Genomic DNA, 18,594 nt, shown 5'->3' on the forward strand with positions numbered 1-18,594 from the left:
TAATAAGGAGGACAAGAGCTAGGGAATAGGTGGGCCATAGGAAAAAAAATAAGAAACCCTCCATCTGGAATCTGTTTTACCACTACCAACCAAGAGCACTGGAAACAACTGCCCCGGACATATACTGCAGTATACCAAATGATGATCTAGGAAATCTAAGAATTTCTCCCGTAAACAGTGGGCAGATATAGCAGGAAGGTGGATGAGTAACTATAGCATACAACTGGCCTGTGGCTAGCAAAATACCCATTCCTCATAGGAGAAATTAGAGACATGACTCTCCTGCTAGGATGGGCTCCTAACCCACTCCTCTCAGGCTTTTGGGTGGATGAACAGAAATGTAGATTTCTATTAGCCAGGTCTGTTACACAATATTTGAAAGGAAAATCTACGAGTATCCAAGGACAATGAGGTTATTATAGATGACTCTACCCACAGGTCTCTTGATGAGACTTCTCCAAGCATAAGGATGAATAAAATGGAAAAAAGGAGGAGAAAGAGGAGGAGAAGGAGGGAGCAAAGGAAGAAGAGGAGAAGGAGGGCTTAAAAGGAGAAAGAAGATGGGGAGGGGGAGAGGAGGAGGAGGAGAAGACACCATCACGTCTATGAAATCATTCTGCGAAAAAAATGAAAAAGGGAAATATAACACTCAAGATTAAAAAGAGCATATCATTTTGAAAAAAACCTAGAAACAGAAGTAAATTTTTAATTAAAACTACCTGTGTGAAATTTAATAAAAATTTTAAAAACAGGTTTTTTGAAACAAGAGATGAAAGATCCAGTATCAGGTAACAGACTGAGGTTTGGCTAAGAGTAAGACAGAAATAAGTGGGAGTTGGAAGAAATAAGAAATAAATAAGAAGAATAAAAATGTGATAGCTGAGGGCTTCCCTGGTGGCGCAGTGGTTGAGAGTCCGCCTGCCGATGCAGGGGACACGGGTTCGTGCCCCGGTCTGGGAAGATCCCACATGCCGCGGAGCGGCTGGGCCCGTGAGCCATGGCCGCTGAGCCTGCGTGTCCGGAGCCTGTGCTCTGCAGCGGGAGAGACCACAACAGTGAGAGGCCCGTGTACCGCAAAAAAAAAAAAAAAAAAATGTGATAGCAGAATAAAAAACATAACAGAATAAAAAAATGTAATAACAGAAGTAAAAACTATATCGATGGTAACCTAATAGAAAAATGGGAGGATTTCAACAGACAATTCACAAAAGAGGATATCCAGATGGCCAATAAACATAAGAAAAAGTATACAATTTCATTAGTAATAAGAAAAATATAAATTAAATCCAAAATGAGATATCCCCACACACCTACCCAAACTGCCAAAATAAAAAGAAAATACCAAGTTTTGTAAAGAATGTGGAGTGCTCCCATATATTATTAGTGGGAGTGTAAACTGGGCATAATCGCTTTGGAAAACTCTTTGGCAGTATCTACCAAAGCTTCATGCAGGCATACTCTCTGACCTGTCCCTCAGAGTATGTCCAAGGATTAGCAGCAACACATCACCTAGGAGTTTGTTAGAAATGCAAAATCTCAGACCACACCCAAAACCTACTGATTCACATTCAGCATTTTCCTAAGAGTCCAGGTAATTCATATGCACATTAAAGTTTGAGAAGTGTTGTTCTACAACTCATCCATTTTGCTTCAAACTCACCCATTCCACTCCTGGAAAAATACACACAAGTGTTCACCAAAAGATGTATATACCAGGATGTCCACAGCAGTACTATATCTAATAGCTAAAGATTGGAAATTACCCAAACACCCATCAACAATACAATGGATAAGCAAATTGTGATATATTCCAAAATGAGAATAGACAATCTATAACTGCACACAACAAGGACAAGTCTCATACATATAATAATGAGTCAAAAAAGCCAGACAGAGGAGAGTCCTGTATTATTCATTTTACACAAAGTCCAGAAACAGGCAAAACTAATCTGAACTGTTCGAAGTCATTAATGGTGGTTAGCCTTTGGGAGAGTGGTGGTCCATAGTAGTGACTGGAAGGGAATATGAGAGAGGTTTCTGGTGTACTCAAAATGTTCTGTTTCTTAGGTACAAATTTCCGGTTATAAAATAAGTAAGTCATGGCGATGTAATATACAGCATGATGACTGTAGTTAATAATACTGTATTGCATATGTGAAAGTCGCTAAGAGAGTAGATCTTAAAAGTTCTCATCACAAGAAAAAATATTTTGTAACTATGTATAGTGAGTGATGTTAACTAGACTTATTGTGGTGATTATTTCACAATATATACAAATATCAAATCATGATGTTGTATACCTGAAACTGATACAATGTTACAATGTCAACTATACCTCAATAAAATGTTGTTTCTCAACCTGGCCAATAAGCATATGAAAGATGTGCTTCATTAGTTATCTAGGAAATGAGAATTAAACTACAATGACATACCATTACCCAGACACTAGAATATCTAAAGTTATAAAAAACTGACAATACAAGAATGCAAAACAACATGGACTATCAGAGCTGGTAGGAAAGCAAAATCATACAACCACTTTGAAAAAGAGTACAGCAGTTTCTTATAAAGTCAAATATTCACTTACCATGCAACCCAGCAATTCCATTCCCAGGTTTTTCCCAAGGGAAATTAAAACATATGTCCACACAAAGACTTGTATATAAATGTTCATTGCAGCTTTATTCATAATTGCCCCAAACTAGAAATAACTCAAATACCCATCAACAGGTGAATGGATAAACAAATGTGATACCACCCGTAAAATGACATTCTAATCAGCAATAAAAGAGAACATGATACACACAACACGGACAAGTCTCAGAACCATTTTGCTGTGTAAAAGAAGCCAGACACAAAAGAGTATGTACTACATAATTCCATTTATATCAATTGTTAGCAAAGGCAAAACTAATCTGCAGTGATAGAAAGCAGAGTAAAAAGACAAAGCAGTTGCCTGGGGATGGGGGTGAGTGGGCATGAAGAAACTTTTGGCGATAAGAGAAATGTTTCATATCATGATTGTGATGGTAGTTTATACATTTGTATACATTTATCAAAACTCACAAGTAAACTCAATTGAGTACATCTAATGTGTGTAAGTTATACTCCAATAAAACTCATTTTCTATTTCAACATACGTTTAAAGATGTAATATTCTTACTCTAGAGAGATAATGCCAATAATACCAACAACAAAAGCCCAGTAACTCAATAAAAGATGTGAAGGACACTGTGGATTTCCAGAACGCTGAAAAACTTACAGAAACACCTGAGGACTGACAGCTTTCAACTTTAGAAAAAGATTTAGATGTGAATCCAATGCTTGTAAACATTCCCTTAGTCAGAAGCTAACGGATAAATTTTTCTGGAATGGTAACATAAATCCCAAGTATAAATGGGCTATGGCTTAGGAAAAAGTGAGTTTTTCCAGAGCCTGGCAAAAACAGTGTCATCAGACAACACAGTCAGGGAAAGCTCTGCTGAGATTCACTGTATCTATTGCTGCCAGGAGTGGCCACCTCACTTCTAATAAGATTCTATTGCCTTTGCCAATTAAGCAAGGAAATTAATCTAACTCCACTGTGTATGAATGTGCTTTCTCCTTCCACCCACCTGAAATACATCAGTTGGCATCAGAAGTGAGACTGGCACAGACACACCACCAGCCTCGTTAAAGAGTCTGGAAGGAGTGTTGGGAACACAAGTGAGGGAACGCTGCCTGAGGGAGTTATGGATGGAGACGAGAGAGACGAGAGCAGTTATGTGAGTTTTTCCCTTGGAGTAGTCGTACAGTGTAGTTCACAAACTGTTCTCTTTACCTCTGAAAAGTTGAGCCCAAGGGATAATTCAAAAGGGGAAAGACAAGATAGTCTAAGGCATAACTCACTGACATCTCACTAAGGTAGGGAGGATGATCACAGATTCCCAAAGGGCTGAAAAGCCAGGGGAGATAGAGGAGATACGATAGAGGACCCCCTCACATGCCTCTCAGATGGGTAGACAGCAACTTTTCAGGCCAGGAATGTGTAAGAGCTGAAGTTTATTTAGATGTGGGAAAGTATAAAAATAGAGCAGTAAAACGCTTTAACTCTTGCTAACCCAACTCTCTCTGTAGGAGGATAACAAAACACAAAAAAGTGATATTAATTGATGCCAGTGGTTTTAAATGTGGGAAGGGGGTAATAATAAAGTTATGAAGAGCTTTGTCTTCCTTGATCCTTCCTGCAAAAGTGACCAAAGACTGGTTCTAATCTAAAGAATTTAACTGTGTGAATAGAATAACTCGATTTTAAAAGTTTGTGCTAAATCTTTCCTCTCAGAAAATTCTGAAATTGAGACTATGATTTGGACAAATATTTTTAAACTAACTGGGTTAAAGTTAGTGTTGAAAGATTCCAGAGCTCATTTAAATAGGAATATAACATTTTCACTGGTAAACATACTATTTCTTTTGGAAGAATATTTGGGCTGAGTGTGAAAAGTAAAACAAACCCAAAACTATAAACCCCATTTCCAGGATGACCCATATTTCTCAAGAAAATAGAATTAAAATTGTCTCAAGGCCATTTAACTTCTGTGTTTCAGACATAATTTTATTTAGGTGAAGACACTTGTGCTGGATCAGAACCAGCTGAGATAAAAAGGAGTACCTGGAAATAGAGGCTGAAGTCTTAGGAAATAATTTCCCCCATTTGGCTAATCTTTAAGAATCTTGGCTTAAGACTCTGGATTCTGCAACTACTTGTGAGTCAAGAAGGGAGATACTGATAAAAGGTAGATCTTTACAGATTTATAATTGTAAACAGAATATGTTTTTAAATTTAGAGAAATATTCCAAAAGGAGTTATGAATTCCACATTTTTAAAAAGGGGTTTGAGTGAAAGGAAATGGATGGCAGCTCACTGAAGGATAAGTTCACTATGATCAGGAGCTCCAGCACCTGGAGGGGAGAAACCAAGCGGGACTGGGCAGGCAGTAAAGAAGCAGGTGGCAAGAGCAATCTTATACTTAAGGGTGACTGCATGAGGGCACAGCAAGGTACAAAACCCTGTGGCCCAGAAAAGCCATGCCTCCATGTCCCCAGACTAAGAAAGGCTCACAATGCTCATCCTACACTCAGCACAAGCTAAAAGAAGATGAAAATCATGTAAAACCTAGCAAAAACAAAACGCATTCACTAGCTGGAATGTGTGTGTGTGTTTGTGTTGTATGTTTGGAGATGTGTTATAGTTTTAAGAGAACACACACACACGCTCAATCCTACAGTTCGTTCAACAACAACAAAACCCCAAAAACCCAATCAGAAAATACACGAAGACCTGAATAGGTATTTCTCCCAAGAAGATAAACAATTGCCAACTAGCACATGAAAAGATGTTCAACATCACTAACCATTATGGAAATGCAATGAGATATGACCTCACACCCATTATGATGGCTACTATAAAAAAGAACAACAACGAGAAAACAGAGACTAAGAAGACAATAGAAATAAATCAATGAAACCAAGAGCTGGTTCTTTGAAAAGATAAACAAAATCGACAAACCTTTAGCTAGACTCAACACTCAAACAAGAAAACAAGAGTACTCGAAGAATATGAGTGAAGGAAGAGACTTACAACTGACACCACAGAAATATAAAGGACTATAAGAACTACACTTGAATAATATAATGAACAATTATATGCCAACAAACTGGACAACCTAGAAGAGACAGTTAAATTCCTAGACAACCTACCAAAACTGAGTCGTGAAAAAATTGAAAATCTGAACAAATCAGCTACTAGTGAGGAGATCAAATCAGTAATTAAAAACCTCCCAAAAAACAAAGTGCAGGCTCAGATGGCTTCACTGGTGAATTCTAGCAAACATGCAAAGGATTAATACCAATCCTTCTCAAACGCTTCCAAAAAACAGAAGAAGAGGTTCCAAAAATAGAAGAGGGAATGTTTCCAAACTCATTTTATGATGCCAGCATTATCTTGATACCAAAACCAGACAAGGATGCCACAAGAAAAGAAAATCATAGGCCAATATCCCTGATGAACAGAGATGCAAAAATCCTCAACAAAATATTAGCAAGCTGAATTCAATAATACATTAAAAGGATCATACGTCATGATCAAGTGAGACTTATTCCAGGAATGCAAGGATGGTTCAACATCTGCAAATCAATGTGATACATCACATTAACAAAATGAAGGATAAAAATCAAAAGATCATCTCAATAGATGCAGAGAAAGCATTTGACAAATTCAATATCCATTTATGATAAAAACTCTCAACAGGGCTTCCCTGGTGGCGCAGTGGTTTAGAGTCCGCCTGCCGATGCAGGGGACACGGGTTCGTGCCCCGGTCCGGGAAGAGCCCACGTGCCGTGGAGCGGCTGGGCCCGTGAGCCATGGCCGCTGAGCCTGCACGTCCGGAGCCTGTGCTCCGCAACAGGAGAGGCCACAACAGTGAGAGGCCCGCGTACCGCAAACAACAACAACAACAAAAAACACTCTCAACAAAGTGGGTATAGAGGGAATATACTTCAACATAATAAAGGGCATATATGACAAGCCCACAGCTAACATCATACTCAATGGTGAAAAGCTGAAAACTTTTCCTCTAAGATTAGGAACAACACAAGGGCGCCTACTCTATAGCCACTTTTATTCAACATAGTAGAGTTGAATAGCACAGTCCCCTACATACGAATGAGTTCTGTTCCAAGAGTGCATTCATAAGTCCAGTTTGTTTGTAAGTCCAACAAAGTTAGCCTATACACAATCAGCTATATAGTACTGTACTGTAATAGGTTTATAATACTTTTTACACAAATAATACATAAAAAACAAAGAAAAAATAAAACATTTTTAATCTTACAGTGCAGTACCTTGAAAAGTACAGTAGTACAGTGGCATTGAGTGAACAGGCAAGAAGAGTTACTGACTGGAGGAGGGAGAGGAGGTGGGAAATGGTAGAGCTGAAGGATCATCAGCAATAGGAGACAGAGGGCAAGCTGCAATTTCACTCACACCTGACACTGATGGAACGCATGTTTGCATCTTTGAAAGTTCACAACTTGAAGGTTTGCATGTAGGGGACTTACTGTACTGGAAGTCCTAGCCAGATCAACTAGGCAACAAAAAGAAAAAGGCATCCATATTGGAAAGGAAGAAGTAAAATTATCTCTGGTTGCAGATGACATGATATTATACAGAAAACCCTCAAGACTCCACCAAAAAACTGTTAGGACTAATAAATGAATTCAATACAGTTGGAGGATACAAAAATCAGCATACAAGAATCTGTTGCATTTCTGTATACTAATAACAAACTACCAGAAAGAGAAATTACAAAACAATCCCATTTACAATTGCATCAAAAAGAATAAAACACCCAGGAATAAATTTAACCAAAGAGGTGAAAGACATGTACATTGAAAACTGTAAGACATTAATGAATTTTAAAAAAGTCACAAATAAATGGAAAGATAGTCCATGCTCATGGACTAGAAGAATTAACAGTGTTAAGATGTCCACAGTACCCAAAGCAATCTACAGATTCAATGCAATCCCTATCAAAATTCCAATGGCATTTTTCACTGAAGCAGAACAAACAATCCCCAAATTTAAATGGAACCACAAAATACCATGAATAGCCAAAGCAAGCTTGAGAAAGAAGGTCAAAGCTAGAAATACCATGCACCCTGATTTCAAACTATATTACAAAGCTATAGTAATTAAACAGTATGGTATTGGCATAAAAAAAAGACACATAGATCAATGGAACAGAACAGAAAGCTCAGAAATAAAGCCAGGCATACATGGTCATTTAATTTACCACAAAAGAGCCAAGAATATACAATGCAGAAAGGACAGTCTCTTCAATAAATGGTGTTGGGAAAACTGGACAGACACATGCAAAAGAATGAAACTGGACCACTATCTTACACCACAAACAAAAATTAACTTCCAATGGATTAAAGACTTGAATATAAGACCTGATACCATAAAACTCCAAGAAGAAAACATAGATAGTAAGCTCCTTGACACAGATCTTGGTGATGACTTTTTGAATCTGACACCAAAAGCAAAAGCAACAAAAGTAAAAATAAACAAGTGGGGCTATATCAACAAACTAAAAAACTTCTTCACAGCAAAGGAAACCATCAACAAAATGAAAAGGCAGCCTACTGAATGCGAGAAAATATTTGCAAATCATATATCTGACAATGGTTAATATCCAAATATATAAAGAACTCCTGCAATTCAATAGCAAAAACCCCCAAACAATCCAATTAAGAAATGAGCAGAGATCTGAATAGAAATTTTTCCCAAGAGGACATACAGATGGCTAACAGTACATGGCAAGATGCTCAACATCACTAATCATTAGAGAAATGCAAATCAAAACCACAACGAGACATCAACTCACACATGTTAGAATGTCTATTATCAAAAAGATAAGAAATAACATGTGTTGGCGACTATGTGAAGAAAAGGGAACCTTTGTGCACTGTTGGTGGAAATGTAAATTGATGCAGCCACTATGGAAAACACCATGGAGGTTCCTCAAAAATTTCAAAATAGAACTACCATATGCTCCAGCAATTCTACAGGGTACTTATTTGAAAAATTAAAACACTATCTTGAAAAGACATTTGCACCCCATGTTCACTGCAGCATTATTTACAATAGCCAAGGTATGGAAACAACCTAGGTGTCCATCAATGGATGAACAGATAGAGAAGATGTGGTATACATACGCAATGGACTATTATTCAGCCCACAAAAAAAAAGTCTTGTCATTTGCAAACGTGGACAGACCTTGAGCGCATCAAGCTACGTGAAATAAGTCATAAGTCAGACAGAGAAAGACAAATACTGTGTGATCTCACTTACATGTGGAATCTAAAAACACAAACAAAAGAACAAGCTTATAGATATAGAGACCAGATTAGCAGTTGACAGGGTAGGGGTGGGGGCTGGGAAAATGGTGAAAGGGGTCAAAAGACACAAATTTCCAGTTATAAAATAAATAAGTCACGGGGATGTAATGTACACCACGGTGACCATAGTTAATAATACATACAGTTGCCAACTTATGATGGTTCAACTTAACATTTTTTCCACTTTATGATGGTACAAAAGCAATAAAATTCAGTAAAAGTATACTTTGAATTTTGATCTTTTCCCCTGGGCTATCAATATGCTGTACAGTACTCTCTCGTGATGCCTGGCAGTGGCAGTGAGCTGCAGGTCCCCCAGCTACCGAGTGGATCATGAGGATTAACAACCAATACACTTAAAACTGTTCTGTTTTTCATTTTCAGTGTACTATTCAATAAATTACATGAGATATTCAACACTTTATAAAATACACTTTATGTTAGATGATTTTGCCCAGCTGTAGGCTAATGTAAATGTTCTGAGCACATTTCAGGTAGGCTAGGCTAAGCTATAATATTCAGTAGGTTAGGTGTATTAAATGAATTTTGACTTAGTATTTTCAATTTATGATGGGTTTATTGAGACATAATCCCATATTAAGGAAGATCTGCACTATATTGCATATTTGAAAGATGCTAAGAGAACAGATCTTAAAAGTTCTCATCACAAGAAAAAAAAATTTGTAACTATGTAAGGTGATGGATGTTAACTAGTTTATTGTGGTGATCATTTTGCAATGTACACAAATATTGAACCATTGTATACCTGAAACTAATAATGTTATATGTCAATTACACCTCAATTAAAAAAAACAAGAAAATAACAACCATTAGTGAGGATGTGGAGATATTGGAATCTTTGTGCACTGTTGATGGGAGTGTAAAATGGGACAGCCACTGTGGAAAAAAAGCATAGTAGTTCCTCAAAAAATTAAAAATAGAATTACCATATATTCCAAAAACCCTTCTGGGTATATACCCAAAAGAACTGAAAGCAGGGTCTCAAAGGGATGTTTACATACCCATGTTCATAGCAGCATTATTCACAATAGGCAAAAGGTAGAAACAACCCTAGTGTCCACTGACAGAAGAACAAATAAAATGTGGTATATACATGCAATGGAATATTATTCAGCCTTAAAAAGGAAGGAAACTCTGACACAGGCTGTAACCGGATGAATCTTGAAGACACTGTGGTCAGTGAAATAAGCCAGACACAAAAAGACAAATACTGTATGATTCTACTTACACAAGGTAAGTAGAGTAGTCACAGTCACAGATACAGAAAGTAGACTGATTGTTGCCAGGGGCTGAGCTGGGAGAGGGGGAATAAGGAGTTGTTGTTTAATGAGTATAGAGTTTCAGTTTTTCAAGATGAAATGAATTCTGGAGACGGACAGTGGTGATGGCTGCACAACAATGTAAATGTACTGAATACCACTGAAATGTGCACTTAAAAATGGTGAAGATGTTAAGTTTTATGTTATGTGTGTTTTACCACAATTAAAAACAAATTTTAAAAGCCTACCATAGGTAAGAGAGAATCTGTTCAAAATGCCAAGACTGGAAAGGGGAAGCCAGCTGAACTTGGGCCAAGGTAGACTGAAGATGGAGTCAAGGTCTCCAGGGCCTTTGGCTATACCAACCCTTTGAAAGAAATAACAGAATGACCTAGTGGTGGTTTTGCATGGAGCCTTTCGACACTAATGTCCTCACCTCCATGCAGGTGCTAATTTAACAAGCAAAATGGAAACCTATGGTACTACTGCACACCAAGCTACAGTTTAATCTGAAGCACTGAGTTCCCATGGACCTCACAGGAGGTGGCAGAGAATTATGAAGTTTAAGGGAAATCAAGTTTAAATAGCTGCCCGGGTCCAAGCAGAGAGCCCAAAGCTTGTTTGGATTTCAACAAAAACATCACAGAGGGAGCTGTTACTGGGCCCTAGCAATCAGTTTCTCCAAAAGAAATGACGCTGTACTTTTGTTTTTTTTGGTTGTGCAGCTTCTACAAAATTTGATAGTACAAATACAGCACACTTTAATCCATGCCAATAATTAGATTCTCATACTAAAACAGAAGTGGCTAAAACTTTCCATGGCTATCCTGTCCCTCCCTTTTATGGGAAAAATTCTAAAAATATATCACAACCCAGATTAGTATGAAGGGAGAGGGTGTGTAAATGTAATACCAACAGAAAATTGCAATTGAAATGTGCTATAATCTAAATATGTTTCTTCTTCTATGTGTTGGTTCTTGTGGAACCCAGAAAATACTGTGAATACATTGCATAAACTGACAGAACTGTTCTTTGATTCAGGGGGCAAAATGTTTTTTAACTATGTATTTTTATCACACACATACACATAATTTAAAAAACCAAATATTTGTATAATAAACATTGATTCATAAAAACTAAATATTTTTAAAGTTTATTACATGAACAGTACTAAAAAAAGGAAAAAACGATCTCGGTAGATGCAGGAACAGCATTCAACAAAATTCAACTCCTATTCATGACTGAAAACTCTCAGCAAACTAGAATAGAAGGTAACTTCCTCAATCTCATAAAGGGTATTGACAAAAACCCTACAGCTAACACTATACTTATTGGTAAAAAGACTGAATGCTTTTCCCCCAAGATCAGGAACAAGGCAAGGATGTCGACTCTCACTAAAGGATGTATTAGCTGGTGCAATCTGGGGAAAAAAGATCAGGAAGCTGGACAGAGTGTACAGACTGAATGAAAGGAGGAATGTGAAACTGTCTATTCACAGACAAAAGATCACCTGTGTAGAAAAAACTACAAAACATCTAAAAAAAGCTGTAGAACTAATAAATGAGTTCAGCAAGATCACAGGACACGAGGTCAACATGAAAAAGAAGTCAATTGTGTTTCTATACCTTAGCAATAAATTATTAGGTATTGGGATTTCTAAAATTCTATTTACAATAACTTAACTATAAAGTATTGGTGGATAAGTTTAGCTAAATACGCATAAGACCTATTGTGAGAACTACAAAATACTGCTGAAAGTTTATAAATACATGGAATAAATAAAAGATATAAATAAATGGAGAATTATAACATGTTCATGTGTCAGAAGACTCTAATAAGATGTCAATTCTCCCCAAGATGATTTATAGATTCAAAGGAATCCCAATCAAAACCCCAGCAGGTTTTTTTTTCTTTTTTCTTTTTTTTTGCAGGAAAGCTGACTCTAAAATGCAAATGACAGAACAACTTAGAAAAAGAATATGGAGGAATTACACTACCAATTTCAAAAATTACAGCAAAGCTAAAGTAATCAAGACAGTAAGTTACTGGATTAAGAATAGACATTTAGGTCAACAGAACAGAAAAGTGAGTCTAGAAACAGACACACACATACACAGCAAACTGATTTTTTTTTTTTTTTGAAGTACGCGGGCCTCTCACCGCTGTGGCCTCTCCCGTTGCAGAGCACAGGCTCCGGAAGCGCAGCCCCAGCGGCCATGGCTCACGGGCGCAGCCGCTCTGCGGCATGTGGGATCCTCCCGGACCAGGGCACAAACCCTTGTCCCCTGCATCGGCAGGCGGACTCTCAACCACTGCCCCACCAGGGAAGCCCAGCAAACTGACTTTTAACAAAGGTGCCAAGGTAATTCAATGACAAAAAGTTAGTCTTTTCAATAAATGATGCTGGAACAATTGTTATGTATGTGCAAAAAAATTAACCCAGACCCTTAACCCTCACTATATATGAAAAATTAATTCAATGGTTCCAGAAGTAGATTCTCTAAGGTCCATGATTATGTCCATAACATAGTAATTTTTTCAATACCACATTGCCTTAGTAGAAGACAAGAAGGGATTCTATACCAAATAATAATAAACATTAACGTTATTAAATACTACTAAAAATTCATAATGAACCACAGGGCTAAATGTAAGAGCTAAAATTATACAATTTCCAGAAGAAAACACAGAAAAATATCATTACAATCATAGAGTAGATGAAAATTTCTTAAATAGCATACAAAGAGGAAAAAACGGAATTCATTAAAATTTTAGGCTTTGGCTCTTCAAAAGACAGTGCTAAAAAATGAAAAGGTAAGCCACAGACTGAGTGGAATATTTGCAGAACCCATTTCTGATAAAAGAGCTGTAATCAGAATAAGAACTCTTAGAAATGCAAATCAAAACAACAGTGAGGCATCACCTCACACCAGTCAGAATGGCCATCATCAAAAAATCTACAAACAATAAATGCTGGAGAGGGTGTGGAGAAAAGGGAACCCTCCTACACTGTTGGTGGGAATGTAAACTGGTACAGCCACTATGGAGAACAGTATGGTGGTTCCCTGGGAAACTAAAAATAGAGCTACCATATGATCCAGCAATCCCACTCCTGGACATATATCTGGAGAAAAACATGGTTTGAAAGGATACATGCACCCCAATGTTCACTGCAGCATTGTTTACAATAGCCAAGACATGGAAGCAACCTAAACATCCACTGACAGATGAATGGATGAAGAGGATGTGATACATATATACAATGGAATATTACTCAGCCATTAAAAAGAATGAAATAATGCCATTTGCAGCAACATGGATGGACCTGGAGATTATCACACTAAAGTGAAGTAAGAGAAAGACAAATATCATGTAATACCGCTTATATGTGGAATCTAAAAAAAATGATACAGGTGAACTTGTTTACGAAGCAGAAACAGACTCACAGACGTAGGGAATGAACTTATGGTTACCAGGGGGGAAGGGTGGAGGGGGAAGAGACAGATTGGGATTTGGGATTGACATGTACACACTGCTATATCTAGAATAGATAACCAACAGGGACCTACTGTATAGCACAGGGAATGCTGCTCAATATTCTGTAATAAACTAAATGGGAAAAGAATTTGAAAAAGAATAGATACATGTATATGTATAACTGAATCACTTTGCTGTACACCTGAAACTAACACAACACTGTTAATCAACTATGCTCCAATATAAAATGAAATTTTTTTAATGCAAAAAAAAGAAAAACTCATAATTCAAATATAAAAAGACAGACAACTCAATTAAACAGGGTTATAAGATATAAACAGACACTTCAGTAAGATACACAAATGGCAAATAAACACACAAAAAAATGGTCAATATCATTAGCTATTAAGAAAATTCAAATTAAAACCACCATGAGATACCACTACACATGCACAAGAATAGTTAAACTTAAAAAGACTGACAATGCCAAGTGTTGGTGAGGACATGGAACAGCTGGACCTTCACACACTGCTTGTAGGAATACAACTTTGGAAAACAGTTTTGCAGTTTCTTATAAAGTTAAACATAGATGTACTATATGACCCAGCAACAGTTCCCCTCTTGGGAATTTACCAGAGAAAAATGAAACTATATGTTCATACAAAAGCCTGTATACAAATGTTTATACCAGCATCATTCATAACAGCCAAAAAATGGAAACAACCCAACATCTATCAAAAAATTGAATGTATAAGCAAATAAGGTTTATCCACACAACAGAATATTATTCAGTAATGAAAAGAAATGAACAATATGGATGAATCTCAAAAGTGTTATGCTAAGTGGAAGAAGCTAGACACAAAAGGGCTACATATTGTATGATTTTATTTATGTGAAATTCTAGAAAAGGCAAAACTATGGTGGCAAAAAGCAGATCAGTGGTTTTGCTAGGTGCCAAGGGTGAACAGAGAAGATGGACTGCAAAAGAGCACAAGGAAACTTTTTGGGTTAATTGAAATGTTCCACACCATGACTGTGTGGTGGTTATACAACTATACACATTTATCAAAGCCCATCAAACCTAACACATAAAATTTTTTGTGTAAATTATCCTTAATAAAGGTATCTTTTTAAAAAGAGTTTAGACAGTCGCACGCTCTCCCACATTGCAGCACAGAGGTCAGGGGCCAACCCGCCAGTGGCCTATCCAGTACCCATCCCTTCTGCTCCCTCCTTGCTGGCAGAGCCAAGTGGGAGCATCTGCTCTAAGGGGCGGTGTGGGTCCCTCTCTGGCCCAAAGAGTAAAGAGAGCTTTGTTCAAGTCCACCGCCAGTGGTGGACAAGAAGGGGCCCCGTGATACAGTTCTGGAAAGAAAGCAGAGGCTCTGTGGGGGCTTCTGGGAATGGATCCCTTGCTTGTAAAAAACTGTGCCGAGAAGGGACTTCTTGCTTCCTGCCTCTGGACACAGCCCAGAGTGTTCTGAGACCCCAAGAACTGTACAGGACACCTCTCACCACTTGGAGCTGTAGTAGCCATCTTGCAAGCATGGAGGGACCTGTCTGAGGACCAGGACCTGCCCCAGACATATTGAATTTGAATCCCTGGGGGTGAGACCAGAACTCATGCATTTTCTGCAGACTCTCCAGGTGACTCTGGTGTACCCAGGACCGAGGACCACTGCTCTGAGCATACAGTGCTGGACCAAGACGTGCCCTGCTCAGCAGTGATTCTGAGCACTCCTCTCCCAGGTGACTGTGGTTGGCCCTGATCCATCATCAGTTCAGTCCTATGGGTGTGAAAGGGCTGCCATAATTATGGACCACAAACAGGGTGGCCTAAAGCAACCGAACTTTATGCTCTCACAGTTCTGGAGGTCAGAAGTCTGAAATCAAAGTGTCCATAAGGCCAGGTTCCCCCTGCTGTTTCTAGGAAAGAGTCCTTCTTTGTCTCTTCAAGTTTCTGGTGGTTGCTGGCAATACTTGACTTTCCATGGCTTGTAGACACATTGCTCCGATTTCTGCCTCCCTCTTCACATGCCTTCTCCCATGCGTGTCTGTGTATCTCCGTATCTCTCTTCTTATAAGAATACCAGCCATTGGATGTAAGGACCACCCTAAGTGGTCCAGTGTGACCTCATCTTACCTAATTAAGATCCCATTTCCAAATGATGTCACATTTGGAGGTTCTGGATGGACATGAGTTTTGGGGGACCCTATTCAACCTAGTACAGCGTCCTTCTTTACTTTCTTTTCTCCTGCCCTCACTCTTACTGCCCTGGGGTAATTCTTCTTCCTAATAAAGCATCAGCACGCAAGCTTGCTTTCAGGTTTTCCTTTCTAGGGAAACTGGAGTAAGAAAACAACCATATTCCAGACAGCGAGAACATTCCAGAGGTCACCAGGCTCCAGGCAGTGAAGGGTGTGGACCCCAGACGTCGCAGATACAGCCTGTCCCCGCTGCTTGGTGGCGCCTGGCCCGGCCGCTGCTCGCTGTGCTGCCTCCGCTGCGCTCCTCGGACTCGGGTTCGCGCGTGTCTCACTTCATCCCAGCCCTGGGAGAGCAACGTTGGGTTTATGTCTTTATTTGATGAAAACGAGCTGTTGCACAGCCATTGGTACCGTATTGGGGAAACACAGCATACAAGCAAGAAGCTTACAGCCTCAGTGGCGAAAAATTTTTCATGTCAGAGACCGAGAACTCTTGCAGCCGTTTATGTCATCCCTTCTTCTCCAGACAAGGGATACCGAAAAGCTGCAATCAAAGATCTCTTCATCTTATTGATAAAGCCACTAATGAGCCAAAATGTCTGTCAACGTCAACCGCAGCGTGTCAGACCAGTTCTATCGCTACGAGATGCCTCGTCTGATTGCCAAAGTTGAGGGCAAAGGAAATGGAATCAAGACAGTTATAGTCAACATGGTTGACATAGCCAAAGCGCTTAATCAGCGTCCAACGTATCCCACCAAATATTTAGGTTGTGAACTGGGAGCACAGACCCAGTTTGATGTTAAGAATGACCGTTACATTGCCAGTGGATCTCACGAGGCGAATAAGCTGCAAGGCATGTTGGATGGATTCATTAAAAAATTTGTTCTCTGTCCTGAGTGTGAGAATCCCGAAATGGATGTGCATGTCAATCCAAAGAAGCAAACAATAGGTAATTCTTGTAAAGCCTGGGGCTATCGAGGCATGCTTGACACACATCATAAACTCTGCATGTTCATTCTCAAAATGCCACCTGAGAATAGTGACGATGGTTCAGGAAAGAAAGAAAAGGAAAAGAAAACTAGAAAGGGCAAAGACAAGGAAAATGGCTCCGTGTCCAGCAGTGAGACACCACCTCCACCACCACCCAATGAAATCTGTCCTCCTCCACATGCTGTGGAAGAAGAGGAAGATGATGACTGGGGGGAGGATACAACAGAGGAAGCTCAAAGGGGAAGAATGGATGAAATCAGTGACCACGCAAAAGTTTTAACCCTCAGTGATGATTTGGAAAGGACTGTTGAAGAGTGTGTCAATATCCTGTTTGATTTTGTTAAGAAAAAGAAAGAAGACGGTAGTATTGACCCATCTGACAAATTGTAGCTGAAGCAGAAAGACTGAATGTAAAAGCCATGGGCCCTCTTATTTTGACTGAAGTTCTTTTTAATAAGAAGATAAGGGAACAAATTAAGAAATACAGGCACCATTTCTTACGATTTTGTCACAACAACAAAAAAGCTCAACGGTACCCTCTTCATTGTTTGGAGTGTGTGGTAGCAACACACCAAGCTCAGCTCATCTCCAAGATTCCACATATCTTGAAGGAGATGTATTATGCAGACCTTGTGGAGGAAGAAGTCATCATTAGCTGGTCAGAAAAGGCCTCTAAGAAATATGTCTCAAAAGAACTTGCCAAAGAGATTCGTGTCAAAGCGGAACCTTTTATAAAATGGTTGAAGGAAGCAGAGGAAGAATCTTGTGCTGGTGAAGATGAAGATGAGAATACTGAGGTGATGTATTCAAAGACTGCCAGTGTACTGAAAGTTGAAGGTGTAAAGTCTGACAACAAGGACGATGACATTGATATTGATGCCATTTAAAGGGGTGGGTGCGGCCCAGCTTAACAGTTTAATGCTGAGAATCTTTCTGCATCATCAGCCAGAAGTACAACATGTATGTGCAAAAGCTAAAATGGCTTAACATCACGCTACACTTTCTACTAAAAATGTATTGCTGTGAGTGGTCTGTATTTAAACCCAACAAGACATCTAGGGAGTCCATACACATATCAGTGAGCACATGCAGTGTGCTTATTTACAGCATGTTTCTTTTTGAAAACTTAGTGGTGGACACATTTGGATCACATTTATATAGTTATAAAAGTAAAGATTTCATTTTGCTCGTTCTTCAGATTTTTGGCTCTGAATGACTTAAGTAGGCTGAAATAATTGGCTCCTTTAAAAAATGCTGCATCATTATTTAACCTGATAGGATTACTGGAGCCTGTTAGATATTGTCAGGTGCTGAGACTATAAAGAGGTCTCAGCAGAATGTGAACATAAACTTACTTATAAATACCTTATGCAGTCATTAAGAAATGTAGTACTTTTAAGTCTTATTTCTAGTTCCTCAGACTGGCATGTGGTAATGTACATTCTTCCCATGCCAAGGTGGACTGATAATCAAATGACAGTGCAATACCTTTACCTTACTGAGAAGTTAAAATGACCTGAGTGTCGTATAAATAAAATTTTAAGAACAGGTTTTGAAACTTGAATTGTGTTTTTTTCATTTCTTCTATACTTGCCCCAAATTGTAGTCTTTGAAGTCATGTGCACTTGCACATTGGATGAGCCAGGGGAATTATTACATTAACATATAAGCATTTTATTATGTGTATGTAGCTCTTGC

General features: G+C 38.7%; 2 protein-coding genes across 3 annotated transcripts in view; one reads left to right on the top strand and one right to left on the bottom strand.

Annotated features, from left to right (window-relative positions):
- REC114 (REC114 meiotic recombination protein) overlaps positions 1-18,594 on the bottom strand; it is a 98,888-nt gene that overhangs the window by 44,454 nt on the left and 35,840 nt on the right. The window lies entirely within an intron of this gene.
- LOC101281011 (eukaryotic translation initiation factor 5-like) lies at positions 16,257-18,093 on the top strand. The gene is given in 2 exon segments (XM_033440043.2): positions 16,257-17,278; positions 17,281-18,093. Coding segments are annotated over 2 exon segments (1,281 nt in total). The 5' UTR covers positions 16,257-16,500; the 3' UTR covers positions 17,784-18,093.

Source organism: Orcinus orca, chromosome 2, assembly GCF_937001465.1.
Source record: "Orcinus orca chromosome 2, mOrcOrc1.1, whole genome shotgun sequence".
In the NCBI taxonomy this organism is placed as follows: Eukaryota; Metazoa; Chordata; class Mammalia; order Artiodactyla; family Delphinidae; genus Orcinus; species Orcinus orca.